The 21,003-nt window shown below is 34.6% G+C and overlaps 1 protein-coding gene across 1 annotated transcript; it reads left to right on the top strand.

Moving 5' to 3' along the window:
* Positions 1–1,282: 1,282 nt before the first annotated feature.
* On the top strand, positions 1,283–11,669 carry LOC140744650 (cytochrome P450 4C1-like). Its single transcript, XM_073076269.1, has 11 exons — positions 1,283–1,300; positions 2,759–2,945; positions 4,399–4,488; positions 5,007–5,117; positions 5,402–5,587; positions 6,216–6,412; positions 6,877–6,943; positions 7,444–7,636; positions 8,797–8,948; positions 9,825–10,004; positions 11,173–11,669. The coding sequence occupies exons 1-11, from the start codon at positions 1,283–1,285 to the stop codon at positions 11,349–11,351; spliced, it is 1,560 nt and encodes a 519-aa protein (XP_072932370.1). The 3' UTR covers positions 11,352–11,669.
* The last annotated feature ends 9,334 nt before the right edge of the window (positions 11,670–21,003 follow it).

Consider the following 21,003-nt stretch of genomic DNA (forward strand, 5'->3'; position numbering starts at 1 on the left):
TGTGTTTCATTTCTATATGTAATATTTGAAGGTGTCTTTAAGGCTTTAGGATAATGTAGTGGTGGCACCACAGACCTATATCTAAAAGGTCTGTGGGTGGCACGAATTCTCTATATACAAGCTTCTTCTTAATGGTATCTTATAGATTTAGGATCGAATGCGGTATACCTTGTTGCGTAGCAACAATGATAAAGTATGTGAGAGTGTTTAAGGAGCAACGCGCGCATCTCAAGATGGCCGAAGTCGTCCTAGCGCAGATGCATGCTGCAGCTTTAAGTCTGCAGTATATTTATATTCAAACAGATAAATCGCTTTCAAAATCACCGAAAATTAAATATAATGAGAAAAATATTTGAAGTTTTGTATTGGATTAAAGTATTTTTTGACCGACTTCAAATAGGAGGTGGTTATCAATTCGGCCGGTATCTTTTTTTTTTATGTATGTACACCAATTACTCCGCCGTTAGTGGACCGATTTTAATATTTTTTTTTATTGTGTAGAGTTTTTTTATTGTGTTTTTTATTGTTGCGCTCATATTAGACAAGCTGTTTACATCGTTATCCAACGAAATATATTGAGCGCCGACTTCAGAAATATGTACTAAACCAACATTTATTTCAATTATTTTTTACTTTGTAGTGACATAGAAGTCGGTTGTATTTTTTGTTAATTTTTTTTTATATTACTGTACTATTAATGTTGATTTGACACACATTTTGTAATAAATTACATAAAAATGTAATTATTTGAACGTAAAGAAGTCTATGGCAACTTATAATTGGCGAGAGGTAAGAACCCTTCAAATACTATATTATATTTCAATTTTTAAATAAGAAAGTCACTTCCTGAACTGTAAGCGACATTTAAATAAATATGTTCAGTCAGCTTCGAAAGTAGGTGAACAGATAAATAAGGTTTCAAAAATAGCTATATACCTAAGCGTTCATAAATAGCTGAACACCCCTAACATCATAATTAGATTAACATAGTAAAGCGTCAAAATTAGATGAATACTAATGCGGCATAAGTTGTTGAACATCGTATGTGCAAAATAACTGACGTCGCTAATATGATATGTCAACTGTTTAGCTACTTTTGACACTGTCTTGTTCATCTACATTAATAGAAACTTTACGATGTTCATTTAATTATGGTTCTATTTGTATACACCCAAACATGTAGCCGGACACTTTTATAAGTAGCTGAACATACGTTTGGGTGTGTAGGTATTTTGGAAAATTTCAATCTGTTCATCTACTTTTGGAGCTGACTTTACTCACCATGTTAAATAGTGAAGACGTAATAAAAATTGGAAATCAACTTTAGTTTTTTATTTATTTTCGAAAAAGTACACAAAGGTGTAGGTATACTAATCAATTAATTATTATTGTAATAAAGTATTCGCATTCACACATTCACGCTGCCAGCATTTCGTTGCGTGTTCCTGCATTATTTCGTTTCGTAAAACGTAAATCAATTTCGGCATCGTATCCGTTTGATTAATCAATTTTCAGCAACGCTCAATATATTTCTGTTATTAGACGCCGTTAGACAATATTTCGTTGCGTTTCTCTATTATAATAGTTGGTGAATTTTAAGGTAAGTATTTTTTGATAAATTCGGACTATACTGACATAAATAAAAATGACTAAATCGTTATTATGTGCTATTTAAATACTTTTTTATATTTTGTCAAAACATAAAACCCTAAAAATAATAGCCCATAATAGCCCAGAAAGGACCTTTTCAATTCACCGTTTTATTTTTAGGGCATAACTACTTATCCCACGTACAAATTGATCTACTTTCTATACATTCATTGTGGCTTATTTTTTAAATATTTTTTTACCAGATTTTTTATTTTTATTTTAGAAAACAACAGATTATATTCTCACGAAATAGCAGTTCTGAGCTCAAAAACAGGTAACGTATGGCGTTCAATTGAGAAATTGAATTATAATTAGTATATACTTAGTATTCTGCTATTATAGAAATAATATTTTATCAAATATATCGTTATTGAAACGTTACAAATACGATCAACACAGGAAGTGTTACGTTATGATTTTACAAGACTTTCGTAAGGCTGTGTTAATATAAAGGTATCGCACCACACAGTGAATACCTGTTCAGTTTGATCCTGAAGGCTGCAGAGCCCTTAGTTCAAATCGGATGTTATTTTGAAAATCTTAACGAGAGTAAAAAGTGGTATCTGCTAATATAGGTAATTAGTTTAATTAAAGTTATAACTATTAAAGTTTTAATTATTGATTTTAACTATCTTGAAAATAGTGGAAAAGTGTCATTTGCTAATGTAGGCAATAAGTATTTTTTATTTTAAAGTTTTAAAATTATAGAATTGATTTATTGTTTATTAATCATATAATTAGTTATTTTTATGCTTCATAAATTTAAATAATATTTTAATTTAAAGTAATTTCTATATCGTTTTTAAATATATTTTTTATTAACTTTCAGAAATATAGTGTGGCAGTTGTTGGATTTAAATTAATTGAATATATTAAAATGAAAATAAAAAAGATTATGAATAATTATGAATAACCCTAAATTGACCAAAATATCATTCTGTAGCAATAACTTCGTTTTCAATGTGCGATTTTTTAAATTGAGGTGCGAATTTATCGCGAACAAAGAGAGCAGTGACCTAAATCGAAATACAATGAAACCCAATTCGGGTTGCAATAAAATCAAAATCAAAGTGAAATTCTTTAATTCGTGTCATGACTTTATCATCAGGTGCGAGATCCGAGTGACCAAATAACATTGTGGAGTGACATTACAATGTTATCCTTGGTGTTATTCTGTGTTATATGTGGTTTGTGGGTGTGGCTGCGTCTAAGAAGGAACCCCCATGAACCCCCAGCCTTTCCGGGGGGTCTACCTTTGATTGGACATTCGCATTTAATAACTGGGGATAGTGTCCGTAAGTAATATTTTTATATATTTCATACTCTACTTGGAGGTATTTTAATAGTTGTTTTTTTAATTAATTATTTTGTTTTCTCTGAGAGGTCAACCTACGTTCTCTCCAAGTTTGTCGTAGTGCTTACGTGACACCCTTTATAACAAGGGCAAACAAAAAAGAGAACAAAATTGAACAAATAATTATTCCGAAAAACTTTTTAAGGAGGTGTTTTTAGACTTAAATAAAAAAGGAAATTAAGTAAGGAAGCGATTTTTTTTTCAATTTGCATTTGATTCTTGTTCATCATCAACCCATTACTGTCCCACTGTTGGGCACGGATCTCCTCTCAGAATGAGAAGGATAGGATGGAGGCCATAGTCCACCGCGCTGGCCAAGTGCGTATTGGTAGACTTCATATACCTTTGTGATTTTTTTATGCATCTCTCAGATATGCAGGTTTCCTCACGATGTTTTTCCTTCACCGTTTAGCAAGTGATAATTAATTTCTAATACGCACATAACTTTAAAAATCAAAGGTGCGAGCCTGGGATTTGAACCTCGGACCCCTCGATTGAGAGGCCGAGTTTCTTAACCACTAGGCTATCACTGGCAATTCTTGTTAGATACCGGTTATTATTTAGAGGGTTGTGGGTTTAATACTCTTTTTTTTTGTTTACGAGGGTGAAACCTTCAAAAGGTACCGTTTGGGGGGGTTTAATACAAGGTCAGGCAAATAAATTAATTTAAGTATGTGATCTGTTTCTGAGAAGCTCATGCGTGCAAGCATATGCCTATCCCATATTAGTGTCGTTAATTAAATAACGACGGATGTGGTCAAGAGTTGGATGGGGATGGTTATGATGTTTCAATCCATGCTATTGCTACAGAACTGAACATGGTACGGTACACCGGAACGTCCCCACACATGCTACTGACGTGCGGTTGACCTGTACAGTGTACAGGCAAACCTACGCGTCCCTGTAGTTCCGGGACCAGAATAGGGCTACGGTATCCCCTGCCTGTCATAAGAGGCGACTAAAAGGGGGCTTCCGGGGTTACGGACGGCAAGAGTGGGAGCTCGAACCACCCGGCCAGCAACCCCGGGATGGACGGCGGTATGTGTGGTCGCATACCGTCGTGAACACCAGATGGTGTGGTGAGTCCTAAGCTCACCTGGGCGGAGCCCGACGGGGTAATGCGCCGAGTGGACTCCGGTTGCGTTCCTTTGGATATCCCGGAGTCCTCTACGCAGCGCCGAGGACGGCCACCGGGGGGGTTTTAGTGCGGTAAAAATCCCACATAACCCTGTGTCTCTCCCACTGCACCGGGTACCTTATGGAGGTTTCCCCAAGGCAAATCTGCGCAGATAAACTCTCTGGTAGACCGTAGCGTGTATGGCTTATAATAATTGAAGGAATAGTCAAATAGTATTATAAAAAGGATGCAGTAACATTTTTGATTCTCTTTGCAGAACTATGGAAATCCGTGAAAGAAATGTCGTACAATAGTCTTGAAGTGGGTGGCGTGATATCGGCACGAATCGGACCGCGAACTATATATGGTAACAATATATTATGTCTGAACATAGTTGGAATTTATCGAAACAAAAATTGAAGGTAGAACAAAAAGATAGTCACCACCGCCACACCTATTTCTGCCCCATAACAGCAGTGTTAAGCGCTGCTGTGTTCTGGTTTGAAGGGTATGGTAGTGGAGAAATACTTTTCCTAGGCGTTCCAGTTTAGTCCTCAGGGGTAGCGGGGCAACTGTGACCGACCTTAGGAGGAATATTCAATCCTATCTGGGGTTGATTACAGATGTCCATGGTTAGTAGATACTTGCCATCAGGTGGACTGCATGCTCGAGAGCTACTCCTATATTATAAAAAATGATTGAAGTAACACACAAATTATTTGTAGTTTTTAACTTCGTCTATTGGACGCTTCCTGAGTTATGTTTTTTTTGGAATGCATAAAAATATTTTATTGATAAACCACTAAATATAAAACTTCTTATATAAATACATAAGTACATAGTATATGTATATGGGTTTTTAAGATATTTGTATGATTGTTGCAGTGGTAACTGATCCCGATGATTGCTTAACAGTATCCAATCTTTGTTTAGAAAAAGATGGATTTTATGAGTTCGCCAAACCATGGCTTGGTGAAGGACTGGTAACGGGAAAAGGTGAGGTTTTTTTTATTTTAAAGCTTTTGAAAATTGTTAAAAGCGGAACATTAGATAAAGCGAAAAACCTGAAAAATAGATCTTGTGAGTCTTCTATTATACATAATCTGTAAAAAAATAAAGTGTCTATCTATTACGGTTCATGAGATAGAGCCCTGTGACAGACGGACGACGGACAGACGTCGGAGCCTTAGTAATAGGGTTCCGTTTTTACCCTTTACCCAAAGTACTGAGGTTTCCGTACCCACGGAACCCTAAAAAATAAATAATACTTTTAATTACAGTATCAGTATGGAAGCATCATAGAAAACTCCTCAACCCAGCGTTCAGTCAGGTAGTACTTGACGGGTTTCTGGGTGTCTTCAACAGTCAGTCCAGGAGGCTGGTGAGGGACGTGGAAAATGAGGTCGACAAGGGTCCCTTTGACCATTGGATATATACAAGACATAATGCCTTAGAAACTATTTGTTGTAAGTATATTAATGACCCGGCAAACTTTGTACCGCCTCAAAATCTATTTATCAAATATATTTCATATAAAATATAGCCTATGTTACTCGTAGACAATGTAGCTTTCGAATGGTGAAAGAATTTTTAAAATCGGTCCAGTAGTTTTTGAGCCTATTCATTACAACCAAACAAAGTTTTCCTCTTTATAATATTAGTGTAGATATGATGATTACATTCTACAAGTACCTACTTCTGTTTTTGATTTTCGAGATCTGACGTTGAATTGGGTACGCAGATTTTTCTCGAAATGAATTGTAATAAACTAAAACTATTTCTTGAACCAATTTAGAACATTTTAATTCCCGCGCAGAATACAATTCCGACGTCAAGAGTGTTCTTTTTCTTTTTCTTTATTATGCTAACTGATACAATCGAACTAGCTAGTATACGTGCTATTACTATAAAAATAGCATATCATGAAAATAACAAAAAAAAAATTGAATATATTTCTAACAATTGCACTTGGAAATTATCTCTTCTTAATTGTTTCTTATTCTGTTTATCATAAATAATATGTCGTATATTATTTATTTATTGTAAATAAAAAAATATCAAGTATACCTATTATCATGGCTGAAATAATTTTAGTAACGGCCCTCGGAATCGACTTCAACGAAAACAGTGTATTGAATAGCTCGTACGTTCAAGCGACCGAGACGATATTTAACGTCTTCGTGGAAAGATTCCAGAAGTTCTGGATCCACAACCACTTCATCTACAGCTGGAGCAGCTTGAGGAAGAAGCAGGATAAATGCTTGAAGATTCTACATAACATGTCTAACACGGTAATGACAAATGGCGTAAACTACTTTGTTTTGGGAGTTGTAAAGTTTTTGTCAAGTCAACTCCAAAAGTAGATGAACATATTAAGGTTCCAAAAATACGCACTCAAGCGCTCATAAGTAGCTAAACAAAACACCCCTAGCATTACAATTCGATGAACATCTTAAAGCGTCAAAATTAGATGAACTCAAATGCGTCAAAAGTAGCTGGAACACCGTACCTATGTACAAAACGGCTAACTTCACTAATATGATATGTCATTGTTCAACTACTTTTGGCACTGTAGTGTTCATATACTTTTGAAACTTTACGACGTTCATCTAATTATGGTACTAGTTGTATTTAGCTACTAATGAAACCTTAGTTTATTGGTATTATTGAACCTTTGTCCGTTCATCTACTATTGAAGCTGACTGTACATGTACAAGCATCATAAATTATGAATTCATATCGAGTGTTTTTTTAGGTTCTTCAAAAGAGAAAAGAGGAATATCTCAGTAACAAGCGAAATGGTAATCTTGAGAAAACATCTGGTAAGGTTTACTTTATTTTTTGCTGAATATACATATTTATTGCTGTGTTTCAATATTTCAATTCAGAAAATGCCACACTATGGCTTTGTTTAGAATAAAATACCACTTTGCTTTTGATTTTCAAATATTTAAAATGATTTCATGGTAAAAATCAAAGCGTGTTTTAAAGTTTTTGCGATATAGTCCTTTCTTAATCGTCAGCTTTTACCAAGTCTACCCCGTACGGAAAACTGACTTGATAAAAATAGAAACATAAGTAAACAAAGCCTTATAATACTTTTATTTTATTTATGGAGAGGTCACCATACCGCTCTGACACGCAGAGGATCCCGGGTTCGGTCACCGGCCAGACAAATATCTGAATGAATCTGACAAATGAAGTTTTTGTGTATGTCCATGGCACCCATAACATGGGGACTCCATGCGAAGTCCAAATATGGGGAAGTGTGGGGCTGTGAGTGTGGAAAGCGTAATCGTATAAATTTGCGGTGAATTTCCAGGCACGAAATTTAAAGCCTTCTTGGACCTTCTACTGGAGTTGTCGATCGAAAAGGGTGCATTCAACGATCGGGAGATAAGGGAGCAAGTGGATACCATGATCGTCGGTGGGCACGATACTTCTGCTAGCGTACTGATGTACACTTTGCTGCTGATCGGATCCTACCCAGAAGTCCAAGAAAAGATTTTGGAAGAGTAAGTGCAATCAAAGTAGTTTCTTTTTCCTAAAGATAAATAAGTAAAGTTAAGACTTTACTTATTACTATAAGTAGTAAATTATATAACGCTATGTAAAAAGCGTACTATAAACTAAGAGATTATTTGACTTATAAAACGATGTGGTCTGAAGTAGCTCCAGCTCCATATGTTCCATTATGTTTATCATTGTAGATAACATTTTTTTAAGAGGTATGTAATGGAGTTTCTTTTGCCGCTTCATTTCTACTCGTGAAGTGACGTTAGATGTATTGACGTGCAAAAAAAGTTATATTTACAATCTATTATGAATAAAATATTTTTGATTTGATTTGTGTATTTCTGGTATCTGCAGATACTAATTCAAGATTCTCAATTTCTTAAGAAGGTTACTGGAAGATTACTGGTTAATCATATTGTTTGATTACTTAGACTTATTCAATGAGGACGATTTACACTATTTTTATTTTGCTTGCCAGAAAACAATTTTTCTTAAACTATAGTAGTTATTTTTAAAGAAATTGGCAACTAAAGCAGTGAAATGCTGCAATTAGATCTTGTCATAATTATGGACCAAAATCACGACGTGTCGTTCATTATTTATTTCCACAGAATTGGGTCGCTTTACTTTTTCAATGCGTTTAACCTTCAAGAGTACAACGCACTTGTGATTCATTTTGTAAAATCTTCTTCTTCTGTTAAATTTCTTTCTGTATTTTTGACGTGACAACGTCTTCTAATTCGATGCAGCCGGCTGCACGCACCAAAAACATGACTCATGCGGCGTTACCTCGCTCTGAGGCGTTCCATTCAAGGCTTTAAGTGCAAGCGACAAAGAGGCACAATCGGCCTCTACCTCCTTCTCTATATCCATACAAAATATCTATCAATCAAATAAAATTAAAATTTTCTTTTGAAAAATGCAACCATTCCATCAGTATTTTCTTATGACGTTGTCACGTTCAACTATCGTCAGTAAACCGACTTTACAGACAACCGATTTTTTACTAACAGTTCTTTCCTTACTTCTGCTACTTCTACTCCTATTATATTTTTTTCTGTTTCCTGTTTTACATAATTTGTTTATAAATTTGAAAGAGTTACTTAAATCAATCAAGGCTTTTTATAATTGTTTGTAACAAAAATGTTTGTTATTTCAGATTGCATCAAGTGTTTGGCGATGAAGATAGAGACGCAACGAAGACAGATTTATCTCAATTGATTTACATGGAGGCTGTGTTAAAAGAATCGATGAGGATATACCCAATTGTTCCCGTCACAGCGAGATATCTTGACAGGAATGTTAAATTAAGTTAGTACTTATATATAAAAGTAATACTAATAATAGATTATATAGGAACCGATATAATATTTTATGACGCTGTGTTAAGATAAGCCAGAGATTCAAAACTAAACTCCTGATTGATTCAACAAACGTCACCTAAGCAAAGTAATTCTGCAATCTACACTATTAGACAAGAAATAAAGGCCTGGCCAAACAAAACGCGTATTTTAGCAACGGTATTTTTACAAGCGTCATTGTATGGGAAAAATTACGAGCGCGTGCGAGTACGCGCGGACGCGTACGCCCTCTGTGTGACCGCTTACTAGTAACTCAGTACAATACAACTCAGCGGCGTCAGGATTTACTACTAGCGCTAACGCCCTAGCGCGGCGCTAGAATACGCGCTCCGAGTGGCCAGGCCTAGAGTTTCTTTTAGTCATCTATAGTGACACATGCCAAAGGGATGCCAAAATTATACAAGAAATAAAAAAGGGTAGGCTTCTCTGCGATATATTCCTGTGGGCAGAAAATTAAACTACGCCCTAAAGGCCTTGTTGCGCGTTGCCCTGTTGGGCTCCGCTCAGGTGAACTTGACGCTCACCACACCGTCTGGTGCCTACGACCTGGAGTCGCTGGCCGGGCGTTTCGAGCTCCCACTCTTGCCACCCGCGACCCCGGAAGCCCCGTTTTAGTCGCCTCTTACTGGCAGGGGATACCGTAGCCCTATTCTGGTCCCGTACAGGGACAACGCCCTGATGGCCTAGACCCTACGCTTCACTACACTCTTGTCCATTCATTTGAATAATGTTTTACCATCAAGGACGGTTTTTCTCAAAAGTTTTTGACTTATAAAAATCGACAATAATAAAATTGTCAACGTTCAAGTTTTTTTAAATTTTCCAGGAAATTGCACATTATCAGCAGGGAGGACTTGTTTTATGTTTGTGTATGGGATCCATCGCCATCCCATGTGGGGACCTGATGCTGAGGAATTTAAGCCGGAGAGATGGATGAACCCGGCAACATTGCCAGAATGCCCGACGGCTTTCGCTGGATTCAGCATGGGGAGACGAATTTGTATTGGTGTGTTCAATCCCCTTTTTATTTAACTGTTTTACATAAGTTAAAAACCAGTTTCTATATATATTTTTTTTTATATAATATGGGAGTAGCAGACTAGTATGCAGTCCACCTGATGGTAAGTGGCTACTGCCACCCATGCACATCTGTAATCGACCCCAGGTAGGATGAGATATTCCTTCCTGAGGTCGGCTACAGATGCGCCGCTACCCCTGAGTACTAAGCTGGAACGCCTCGGAAAAGTATGTCTCCATTACCACATCCTTTAAACCAGGACACAGCAGCGCTTGACACTGCTGTTATGAGGTAGAAATAGGTGTGGCGGTGGTGCCGCCGGAGTCAAACCAAAAAGGGTTGAACCACCTGTCAAAATATCTTTTCTTCATTCTTATATTCTCCAAGCAAGTGCAACACTTAGATAATTCCTAAATGGGTCACCAATCCTATTTATGGTTGATTTAACATATCCATGAAATAGATCACAGACTGCAAGCTTGTCTGCTACTTAAGACTTATATTATTAAAAAGGATTTGAAATAAACATGTCATATCAAGTTTAGATTCACCTTTATGAAAATTTGTATCCTCGTACAAAAGTGGTGTATTTTTAAGTCAAGTACCGGGAGATGACTACTTGTTTTTTATAACATTTGAACAATTGTTTCATTTGGTGACTAGAATTTCTTAATAACAGCAATGTCAAGCAAGCAATGGTTGCTGGAGGTAAAGAAGATATACTTTTCCGAGCCTTTTCGACTAAGTCATCAGGGGTAGGTACCAACGGATGGCCGAGCTGTGTTAGGACTCTGGTTACTTATATCGGGTTGATTACAGCTGTTCATGGGCGACAACAGCTTACCGGGTGGAATGCATGCTCGTTTGCTACATCTATAATCTTATATATAAAATTCTCGTGTCACAATGTTAGTTACCGTACTCCTTCGAAACGGCTTCACCGATTTTAACTAAATTTTATATGCGTATTCAGTAGGTCTGTGAATCGGCTTGTATCTATTTTTCATACCCCTAAGTGATAAGGGTTGGTCACCCTTTACATTTTTTTATTTATATGGCAACACAACGTTTGCCGGGTCAGCTAGTAGATAATAAAAGTTTACTTCAAGAAGACCTCCAAAATAAATAACCTAGCCATTTCTAATAACTTCCACAGGTAAATCGTACGCATTTATGTCAATGAAGACATCTCTAGCACACTTCTTGAGACATTATGAGGTTTTTGGCGATCACACAAAGTTGGAATTGAAAATAGACGTAATGTTGAAACCAGAATCAGGGTACTACATTGCCATAAAGAAACGGAAACCGGCTTCAAAGACATCGACTAGTTAAAATCGTGGGATATCTTTTAATCTTTAAAAAAATATTTATTTCAATTGAAAACGAATCCATGATTGACCAAGTGACTAATTATAAGAACTATTTTGGCTTAGTATAAGATATATGTATATGTATAAGATTAGTAGTAAGATTTCCTTAATTTTAACTACACTGTTGTATTATTGTAAGTTAACCTTGACTAAAATAAAAAAGAATTATACAAAAAATGTGTAGATTGCGACTGTAAGATTATAACTTCATGAAAAGCCATTTTTTACGGTTAGCAGAAAAAAACAACTATAAAATCTATCTACAAAATACGCTTTGCGTGTTGTGTACCTGTGTAGTATAATTATAATGCTGCGTTTTGTTTTATTTAACTTCAATAAAGCTACGTTATTATGTAAATGATTTTAGAACAAATGATTTTAGAACAAGTTATTTTAATTGATTGCTGTGGGTATGGATGTTCTTAGGGTTCCGCACCCAAACGGTAAATACGGAAGCCTATTACTAAGACTTCGCTGTCTGTCCGTCTGACACAGGGCTCTATCTCTTGAACCGCAACAGATACATACTTGATTTTTTACAATGAAAGTATAACAGTGGTTGCTATAACAACACTAAAACACTACTAAAAATAAAAAAAAAGTTGAATATAAAAAGGGTTCCCCACAGCTCCGGGCAGAGTGAGGGGGAACCGTACTCTGCTACCACCATGCAGCAGTCCGCGTGTACAGATGAGACGACAGAACTCACAGAACCTTTTACTTACGATAAATTTTCAGAGGTCCGACCGAGCTCATTATTACACTTTCTTTTCTAAGCCATAGTTTTCAATGTTTTCCAGAAAATAAAAAATATCACAATATGAAAACAAAAAGTTAGATAAAATTACAATTATTAATACTGACAAAAGAGGTCAAGACCGCTTCAATGTAAGTTTGGGGGTTAAGGTACGGGTCGTCTCTTGAGACGAAACTGGTTTCATGAGATTAGGGCTTTAACCATAGATTAGTAAAGATACTTCGCCGCCTTGAAATTGAATGAAGACACAAACGGCTTATTGGTAAGTTCTTTTTTTGAATTCTTGACAAATAAAAACATTTTTACAGAAAATTTACGAATAAATAACTAATACTGCGTAATTTACATAATAAATATATAATCATTTCAAATATTTTAGCGACATTTTAGCACGGAAACGTGGCAAAACTAGTTAAATTATCAAAACTGGTTACATGTTCTTGTTAGGAGTGAGTAATCTTTACTAATCTATGGCTTCAACGAACAAGCGCTGCATCTGAATGTGCGCCCCCTTAGACCAGCGGGGCGAGACTGGCTTCCGTCGAAGCGACGGACCTCCGCCAGTACAGCGAGGGAGGTTGTATTTATACCGCCAATGTAAAAAACTTGATAGCGCGTTTCAGAATTGGGAAAATCATGACACCTGATTTGAAAAAATATATATTTTTAAATCAAGATGCGACATCTTGATTTAAAAATATATATTCTTTTAAAGTGTAAACAAGAAATAAATAAAATAATAGTAAAAAGTATATATTTTAGGTACGTATCTTGATTTCTGTATTTTAAATATTATAGTTACTTTTCTTATGGTTGTATTGTTCCATTATAATGTGCAATAACCTTACAAAATAAAAAAAATATCAATTTATTTTATAAAACGAATGAATATGAAATTGCTAAAGTAAAACTTATTAGGGTGAAGAATTAAGCTGAATAAGGTGTTTATTATTTTGTACAAGTTTGTCTACACGATAAAAATAATTTAAAATATAAAGACAGAACATAACGGTTGGCACAATACCTACGTGAATATAATAGCAATATAGGCAAATGCCAACCCTACTTTGTAAGGCTGGACACAAACGTGACTTACCCATTCCGGTTTATGTAAAACCGTACCGATAAATAAACGTGAAAATGTTAATTTAAACAGACTAAACCAGATTACTATAAACAGCATATCAAAGACTGCATATGCAATTGTAGCATAATATTAATCAAAAGTAAGTTATTTCGCTCAGGACACTTTTTGCTTTACATTATTTTTTTACCACGCTTTTATTAGCTTGACGACCCACTTTGAACAGTCCGATTAATTTAAAATTTTGAACAATTGTCAAGAACCGATGACAATGCACGATTTTAATAATTTTATCCCATTTTCCTCATCAGGTACGCCAGGAATCAGGAGTAACTATTTTCCTTGTGTGATTTTAGCGTGGTTTTTAGTTTTTCCACCTCTATTTTTTAAACTATAATTTATTATTAAATTGGTTGACAAAAATACTAATTTACATTCCGACGAATCAATTGTTATGTTCAATGTTGCTTGAACGTAGCGATGGTACTATCAAATGACGACTTTATACTTTAAATAATTACACCGGATTCCTACAAAACCGGGATCGACCGGGATACCACATACAATTACTCAGTGTGCGCAGCCTAAAATCAAAGAGGGGTTGGTATCTTGCACCCTACGTGCAGGGGAAGGGGACTGTGGATCCTGTAATTCCAGTTGCCAGTATTAAAACTTATCATTTTTTAAGGGAAACTGCAGCAATATTTTAAATAAATAATGATTGAGGTATTTTTATACCACAGAAGATGATTTCTGATATACTAGAATTCATTATGGTGATAATGATGATGACGTGGTTTGATTTTTCTATGGTGGGGGCAACATTGCATCAAATAATCACAACGACATCAACATTGTTCAATCACAGTCACAAAATAAATACCTTGCATTATTTTTTCGTTATCTATATATATAAAAGCGAAAAGATACTCACGTTCAAAACGTATTAATCAAGGTTTTGACTAAACTACTGAAGCTACAATCACGAAATTTGAAATATAGTTTTATTTTATAATGTAGATGCGCACTAAGAACGGATTTTTTGATACTCTACCGTTAAGGGGGTTAAATGGGGGTTGAAAGTTAGTATGAAAGTCCGTCAGTTTTAAAGCAAACTGGATGAAAATTGGGATTTAGCTTTCTGATTTAAATTATTAAAAATCTAATCTAAGGGTTTTTCGAAAATCAACCCTAAAGGTGGTTAAATAGGGGTTGACAGCTTTTTTAAAATTTTCCCATTTTGAAAGCCAGCACTATGAAAGTTAGTCATTGCTTTACTGGATAGATATAATAGAACTTTAGTTCTACCGTTTTTGGAAAATCAACCCCTATGTGGGCTAAATAAGGGTTGTAAGTTTGTATGGAATTCCCCCAGTTTTGATGTAAACTCTATGAAAATCGGTATTTGGGTTCTTGATGGAAAATAATTAAATACCTATTTCACCATTTTTGGAAAATCAACCCTTAAGTTGGTAAAATAAGGGTAGAAAGCTTATTTTAAAATTAGCCAGTTTGAAAGCCAGCACTATGAAAGTTAGCCATTGCCTTACTGGTTAGATATAGTTGAACTTTAGCTCTACCGTTTTTGGAAAATCAACCCTTATTTGGTTTACATAAGGGTTGTAAGTTTGTGTGAAAGTCCAGTTTTAATGTAAACTGTACGAAAATCGGTATTTGGGTTTTCGATAGAAAATAATTCATCACCTATTTCATTGTTTTTCGGAAAATCATCCCTTAAGGTCGTTAAATTAGGGGTTGCAATTTTATTTCAAACTTCGTTAATTCGGAAGCAAGGACTATAAAAATTTGCATTTGGCTTTCCTGTTGGAAATAACAGAACTTTTTTAACACCATTTATGGAAAAACTACCCTTAAGAGGGTAAAATAGGGGTAAAAACTTCGTTTAGAAGCCCGCCGGTTTTTAAGCAAAGTCTATGAAAATTGTTATTTGGCTTTCTGATTGAAAATAATAGGACACCTATTTCACAGTTTTTGGAAAATACACCCTTAAGGTTATTTAATAGGGGATGGAATTTTATTTTAAAATCCGTTTATTTGGAAACAAGGACTTCAAAAATAGGATTTAGCTTTCTGGTACTAAATAATAGATCTTCTTTAACAACGTTAATGGAAAATTTGCCCTTAAGAGGATTAAATAGGGGTAGGAACTTTGTTTAGAAGTTCGCAGATTTTAGAGCAGAAAATAATAGAATACCTATTTCACCGTTTTTGAAAAATTAACTCTTAAGGACGTTTAATAGGGGATCGAAATTTATTTTAAAAAAACGTTAATTTGGGAGCAAGGACTGTAAAAAATGGTGATTGGCTTTCTGGTTGGGAATGATTGAACTTTTTTAACACCATTTATGGAAAATCTACCCTTAAGAGGGTATAATAAGGGTAGAAACTTCGTTTAGAAGTCCGCAGATTTTGAAGCAAAGTCTATGAAAATTGGTATTTTGCCTTCTGGTTGTAAATATTATATCACTTATATTTCCATTTTTTGAAAATCAACCCTTAAGGTTGTTAAATAGGGGCTGGAACTTTATTTTATAATTGGTTAATTTGGAAGCATCATTATCATTAGACTCAATGAAGCATCTATAAAAGGGTGTATGCATTATGCCTTTCTGTTTACACATCTGTTTTAGCATTTTTAGCAACTCAACAATCAACCCCATTAGAGTACTATAAGTAAAGGAAGTTTCTTTAAAAACTGTTATTGAAGTTACTTCATTTGGCGTGTCTGGAAAAAGAACAGAGTGCAGAGAGGTTTAGTGTAGGGCGAAATTCCACGGGCCGTCGTAACATATATTTTTAACATGGGAATGTATTGTGCGTGCTGAAGTGCAGAACAGTGGTTTTTTAGGGTTCCGTACCTAAAGGATAAAACGGAACCCTATTACTAAGACTTCGCTGTCTGTCCGTCTGTCCGTGTGTCACAGGGCTCTATCTCTGGAACCGTAATAGATAGACATTTGAAATTCTTACAGAGGGTGCATGACGGGGCCGCTATAACAACAAATACTAAAAATAAAAATAGTTGAAAACAAATATGTTGGACCCATACAACAAACTGCTATTCGATATTTTTCCAACTAACTTTTGAACCGTTGGAGGTAGACAGTTAAAATTTTCACAATGTGTGTACTTTAATGGCTGCTGCAATATTAAATACTAGAAATTATAAAAAATGAAAATTTTGGTTCAGTACAACCAAAATTTTGAAAAACCCTCCAGGTGCGGGGTTGACTTGCACTTGGCCAATTATTAGTAACGCGCAGACCCGCGGGTCACAAGGGAAAGTCGCGGGCCACACACCACCAGTGGGTGTCGGGTTGCCGACCGCTGGTGTTGAATATTATCTTTCAGAAATTTGCTGATAAAGTATGTGTATTGATGCATATGTACATAGGAATGTTTTTGAAATTCTTCTAAGGAGGTCAAAGAAGTGTTATATGTATGTATGCGGGAATCTTTTAGGTTCGAAGTTAGAAACGTGAAATTTCAAATAAAGTCTATTCAGACAAATAGACGACAACGTGGACGGGTGCAAATTTCATATAAGTGTAAGTTTATTCAAATTGGCCTACTTTGGATACACTGCGTGCCAACATTTTGTCCTGCCGTGGGCTATGGTTGTGGTTATGCGTGGATTAGTGATGGTGATGTGGTAGACACATAGACCTTGAATTACAATTTTGGGTTAGAACAGGGCTACAGTATCCCCTGCATGTCGTACGAGACTAAAGGGGGACTTCTGGAGTTGCGGGCGGCAAGAATGGGAGCTCTAACCGCCCAGCCAGAGACCTTGGAAAGAACCATTGTATGTAAGGCCCCATATGACATGGACGGTTCCTGTGGAATAGTGTAAATAATAATTATTGTATCCCACATGAAACTTATATTTTAAAGAAAGTTTCATTACAGTCCACTAATTAGAGTTTTAGTGTATGTTTCTGTAGAAAGCTTGGCCAATTTAGGTACACAGTGACGAAAAAAAAAGCTTTTAATAATTAAATATTAATGCTACTTTATCGTTGAAATTGTTAAAGGTACAAATGTACGATTAAAGTTATTTGTATGTCATATCATATTTTTTTACGCGGGCGAAGCCGCGGGTTCTGCTAGTAATCAAATGATTTGGAAGCTAATAATGGTTGAAAGCGAAGGTGGTAGAACCCTTTGTGGTTCGACTCCGGCGGCACCACCGCCACACCTATTTCTGCCTAATAACAGCAGTGTTAAGCGCTGCTGTGTTGCGTTTTGAAGGGTGTGGTAAGGGAGACATACTTTTCCGAGGCGTTCCAGCTTAGTCCTCAGTGGTAGCGGCGCATCTGTGGCCGACCTCAGGTAGGAATATCTAACCCTATCTGGGGTTCATCACAGATGTCCATGGGCGGCAGTAGCCACTTACCATCAGGTGGAACGCATGCTCGTCTGTTACTCCTATATCATATAATAATAATAATAATAAAGTCAATATTATTCTACCGGGAACGTACCATCAGCTATTTATAGTATATAGAAGTCCTTTGTTTCGGTGAAAGAGTATGCCGGCTGACTTCGTCATCTGTAATCTGCTTCTGAGTGGTTCAGGTAGGACCTGTTTTTATGTAGTTGAGGGTAGCAGATGGTTATGGGCGGCAGTGACCAATTTATATCAAGTGGACTGCAAGCTATGTTGCTAGTGTACTCTTATAAAAAACAAACTAAAATCTTATAAAAAACGGGAAACAAATTCCTTTAAAATAGAATTGGAAATTACAAATTTATAATATGGCAAGGATCTGGTAACACGAAAAATAAAAGCAAAAAGGAGGTCAAGGTAACTTCGGTGTTCAGATCCTACAATGGGAAACGTTATCTTATCCAGCGACAAAGCGATGGCTTACATCGATGTAACGGACCTCCCAACAGATGGGTGGCCGCATTCGTATTTATGCTAGTCGGAGTAGAAAACTTCCATAGCGCGTTTTAGGTTTTTTTTGAATTGCGACGAAACTAATAAGAATTTTGCAAATTTTACAAATGGAATTATTTCTTCAAAGACTTCGAAAATATTATATTAACATTGCAATAAAAATGTAGTACTGCATCATACCGTAATTGAAGTCGCTAAAAGGAAATTAAAGAAATATGCCATAATAATGATAAATATAAACGATGTTCATGAATGTTTGTAAAATATATTTATTGATGTAAGTTATTTATAACTGAAGTTAACGAATGATCAATATAAAAGTTGATACAAAGAGTTTTTCCAGTTCGAGTAGAATGCACATAAAATTTATTTGTAAATTAGAAGTGTGTACATGATAAAATATTAATATTTTGTTTTGTCTATAGCTTGAGAACACATCCAAGAAAATTTTTAAAGCTTAAAACTATATTTTTATACATTTAAATGCAAAATATATTTTTTTATACGTATAGAAATATTATTTGTCAGTTTGTTCGAGTATAACACGAAAACTATAGTTTAGATTTAGTCAAACATTCAAGTTTATTACTTTATGATTACATTTAAAATTTTCTGTACGAGTATATATCATCTAAGTGAAATTACAGGTATAATACTTATAAACTCATGTAAATTTCTATGGAATGCTCATGATGTTATATATGTAGTCTTCATTGTTGGACAATCATTCACCTACGTTGTTTACGCTTACAATAACTTTATAAGGGATACGAAAACTATTCATATTTCACTTAAAATATACACAAAAGTTCAAATTAAAAAGAAAATGTATTGAAATTTGGTTTGTTATGAATGAAACATTTTCTATTTTCGATAGTACACAATTAAAATAAAGTCAAATTTGTCAAGTTACATCATACAATTTTATACATTTCTCCATACAAATGCATTTTTTTTATTATTTTCAAGTATACACAACATGAAAAACACTAGACATCTAGAGGGAATTTCCTTTACTAAATGCTTCACTAGAAGGGGAGAGTTTTCAAAGCTCCTCATGTAAGTTAATCCTTTGGCAAATACGTTAGAGGGCCATGCATGTATTTATTATGGGCTAAACAAATACTAAAATAGTACAAGGAATCTCTTTCGTTTTTTATTATTTCATAATGATTTAAGATTTTATCATTAGTTTTCATTATATGGGTTATTATAATAGTAATATCTTATATAATATCTTACAGATCTGTGATCTTTAAAGATTTGTTTTTTTTTAGTTAATTGTAAATTGAAGATGATTAATTATAATAATTAGTTGATTAGTATTTTTTTCCAAACTTACCTAATTTTTAAGTGGAACCATTTTATCCACATCTAACTCATTGAGCATTGCCATCGAATTGATTAGATCATTGTTGTCCGAAAACCTTTGTAATTTAGCAATTAATATGTCCAACGTTTCGAAATACTCAGACTTAAATGGCTCGTCGTTCTCTTCTATAATAGGAAACACTATTCCCACACACTATTCGTTCTGCATATCAATGATATGATGCAGAAAACAGGAAAAGGGATTAAATTAAATGTGTATTACGAAAGTAATGTTTATTTAGGAAATATACTCAACGCACACCATAACTAATAAACAATTAAAAGTAAAATATATTAAAAATTAACTAAAAATATACAGAAGAAAATATATGACAATGACAACAACAAACATAAAATATACAATTGCTATAAAACAATCAATTAAATCCGTAAATGTACAAATTATACAAAAAAAAAAAAAAATAAACAAGCTTCATGGAATCACAAATCACAAGTAAATTATTATTTATCGTGTTTGGTCCGCCATGATTACTTTACTGACAAAAAGAGACAATGTATTCCTTCCACAAGTAAAGTGACGAGACGCAAAAGTTACGTCGATATTTACATATGAACCACTACCAAATTGTATTAAAATAACCACATTGGACAGAAAGATAAATAATAATATTATGCACTATCTACGTAATATGAGTACATAATCAAACGAAGCTATTGAAAAAAAAATAATAATTATAATTTAATTTATTTCAAATTAATGTTACTCGTACATAGTATTTCTGTTAAATTTAAATAAAACACATAATCAATATCTAATTTTACTTGCAAGTTATTTTCCATATGTAAAGTAATTCACAATAAGGTACTGGCAACACTTAGTACTGTCAATGTTATCTATTTTCGTGTTTGTGAAATATTAAAAAAATGTAGTTTTTAGACCAATTACGAATGAAACGATACTTCTCCGCACTTTTTCTTCGATTTCGTGTTATTGCACCACTTAACTGGGCATGTCGGCATTGTTACACGTAAATTACACCACGACGGTCGGAAACGTAATGGGAAAAACCGTAAACTGTTTTACGTGAGTGTGTGCGTGATTTCGTGTACATACACTAAAACCGTAAGCTGTTTGTTACTTTGTCAATTAAAAGGCGTTGAGATATCTTTACTTATCTATGCCAGTAAAGTAACTTTTAAAGATATATATTTTTAAATTTTCATTCTTTTATCTATACCAAATTCAGTAACAGCGAAAGAAATATAGTAGAGATTTATCCAGAAAAAACTTAGAGCTATTAAGTGAAAAACTTTCATTTCTCTAAATGAGGTTGAAAAGTACATTCAAGTAATTGTAAATAATATAATTATATATATATATATATAAAAATCATGTTTCGATTTACTAAGATGAAATATCGATTCACTGAATCGATCCAGTATTAGATATTAATTAAAACTTTTTTTCGGATCGGTATCCCTAATTGCCTGTTTACTTTTCGATCTTATGTACTAAG

Source organism: Epargyreus clarus, unplaced genomic scaffold (assembly GCF_041222505.1).
Source record: "Epargyreus clarus isolate Ecla_fem2 unplaced genomic scaffold, WU_Ecla_fem_2.2 ptg000002l, whole genome shotgun sequence".
NCBI lineage: Eukaryota > Metazoa > Arthropoda > Insecta > Lepidoptera > Hesperiidae > Epargyreus > Epargyreus clarus.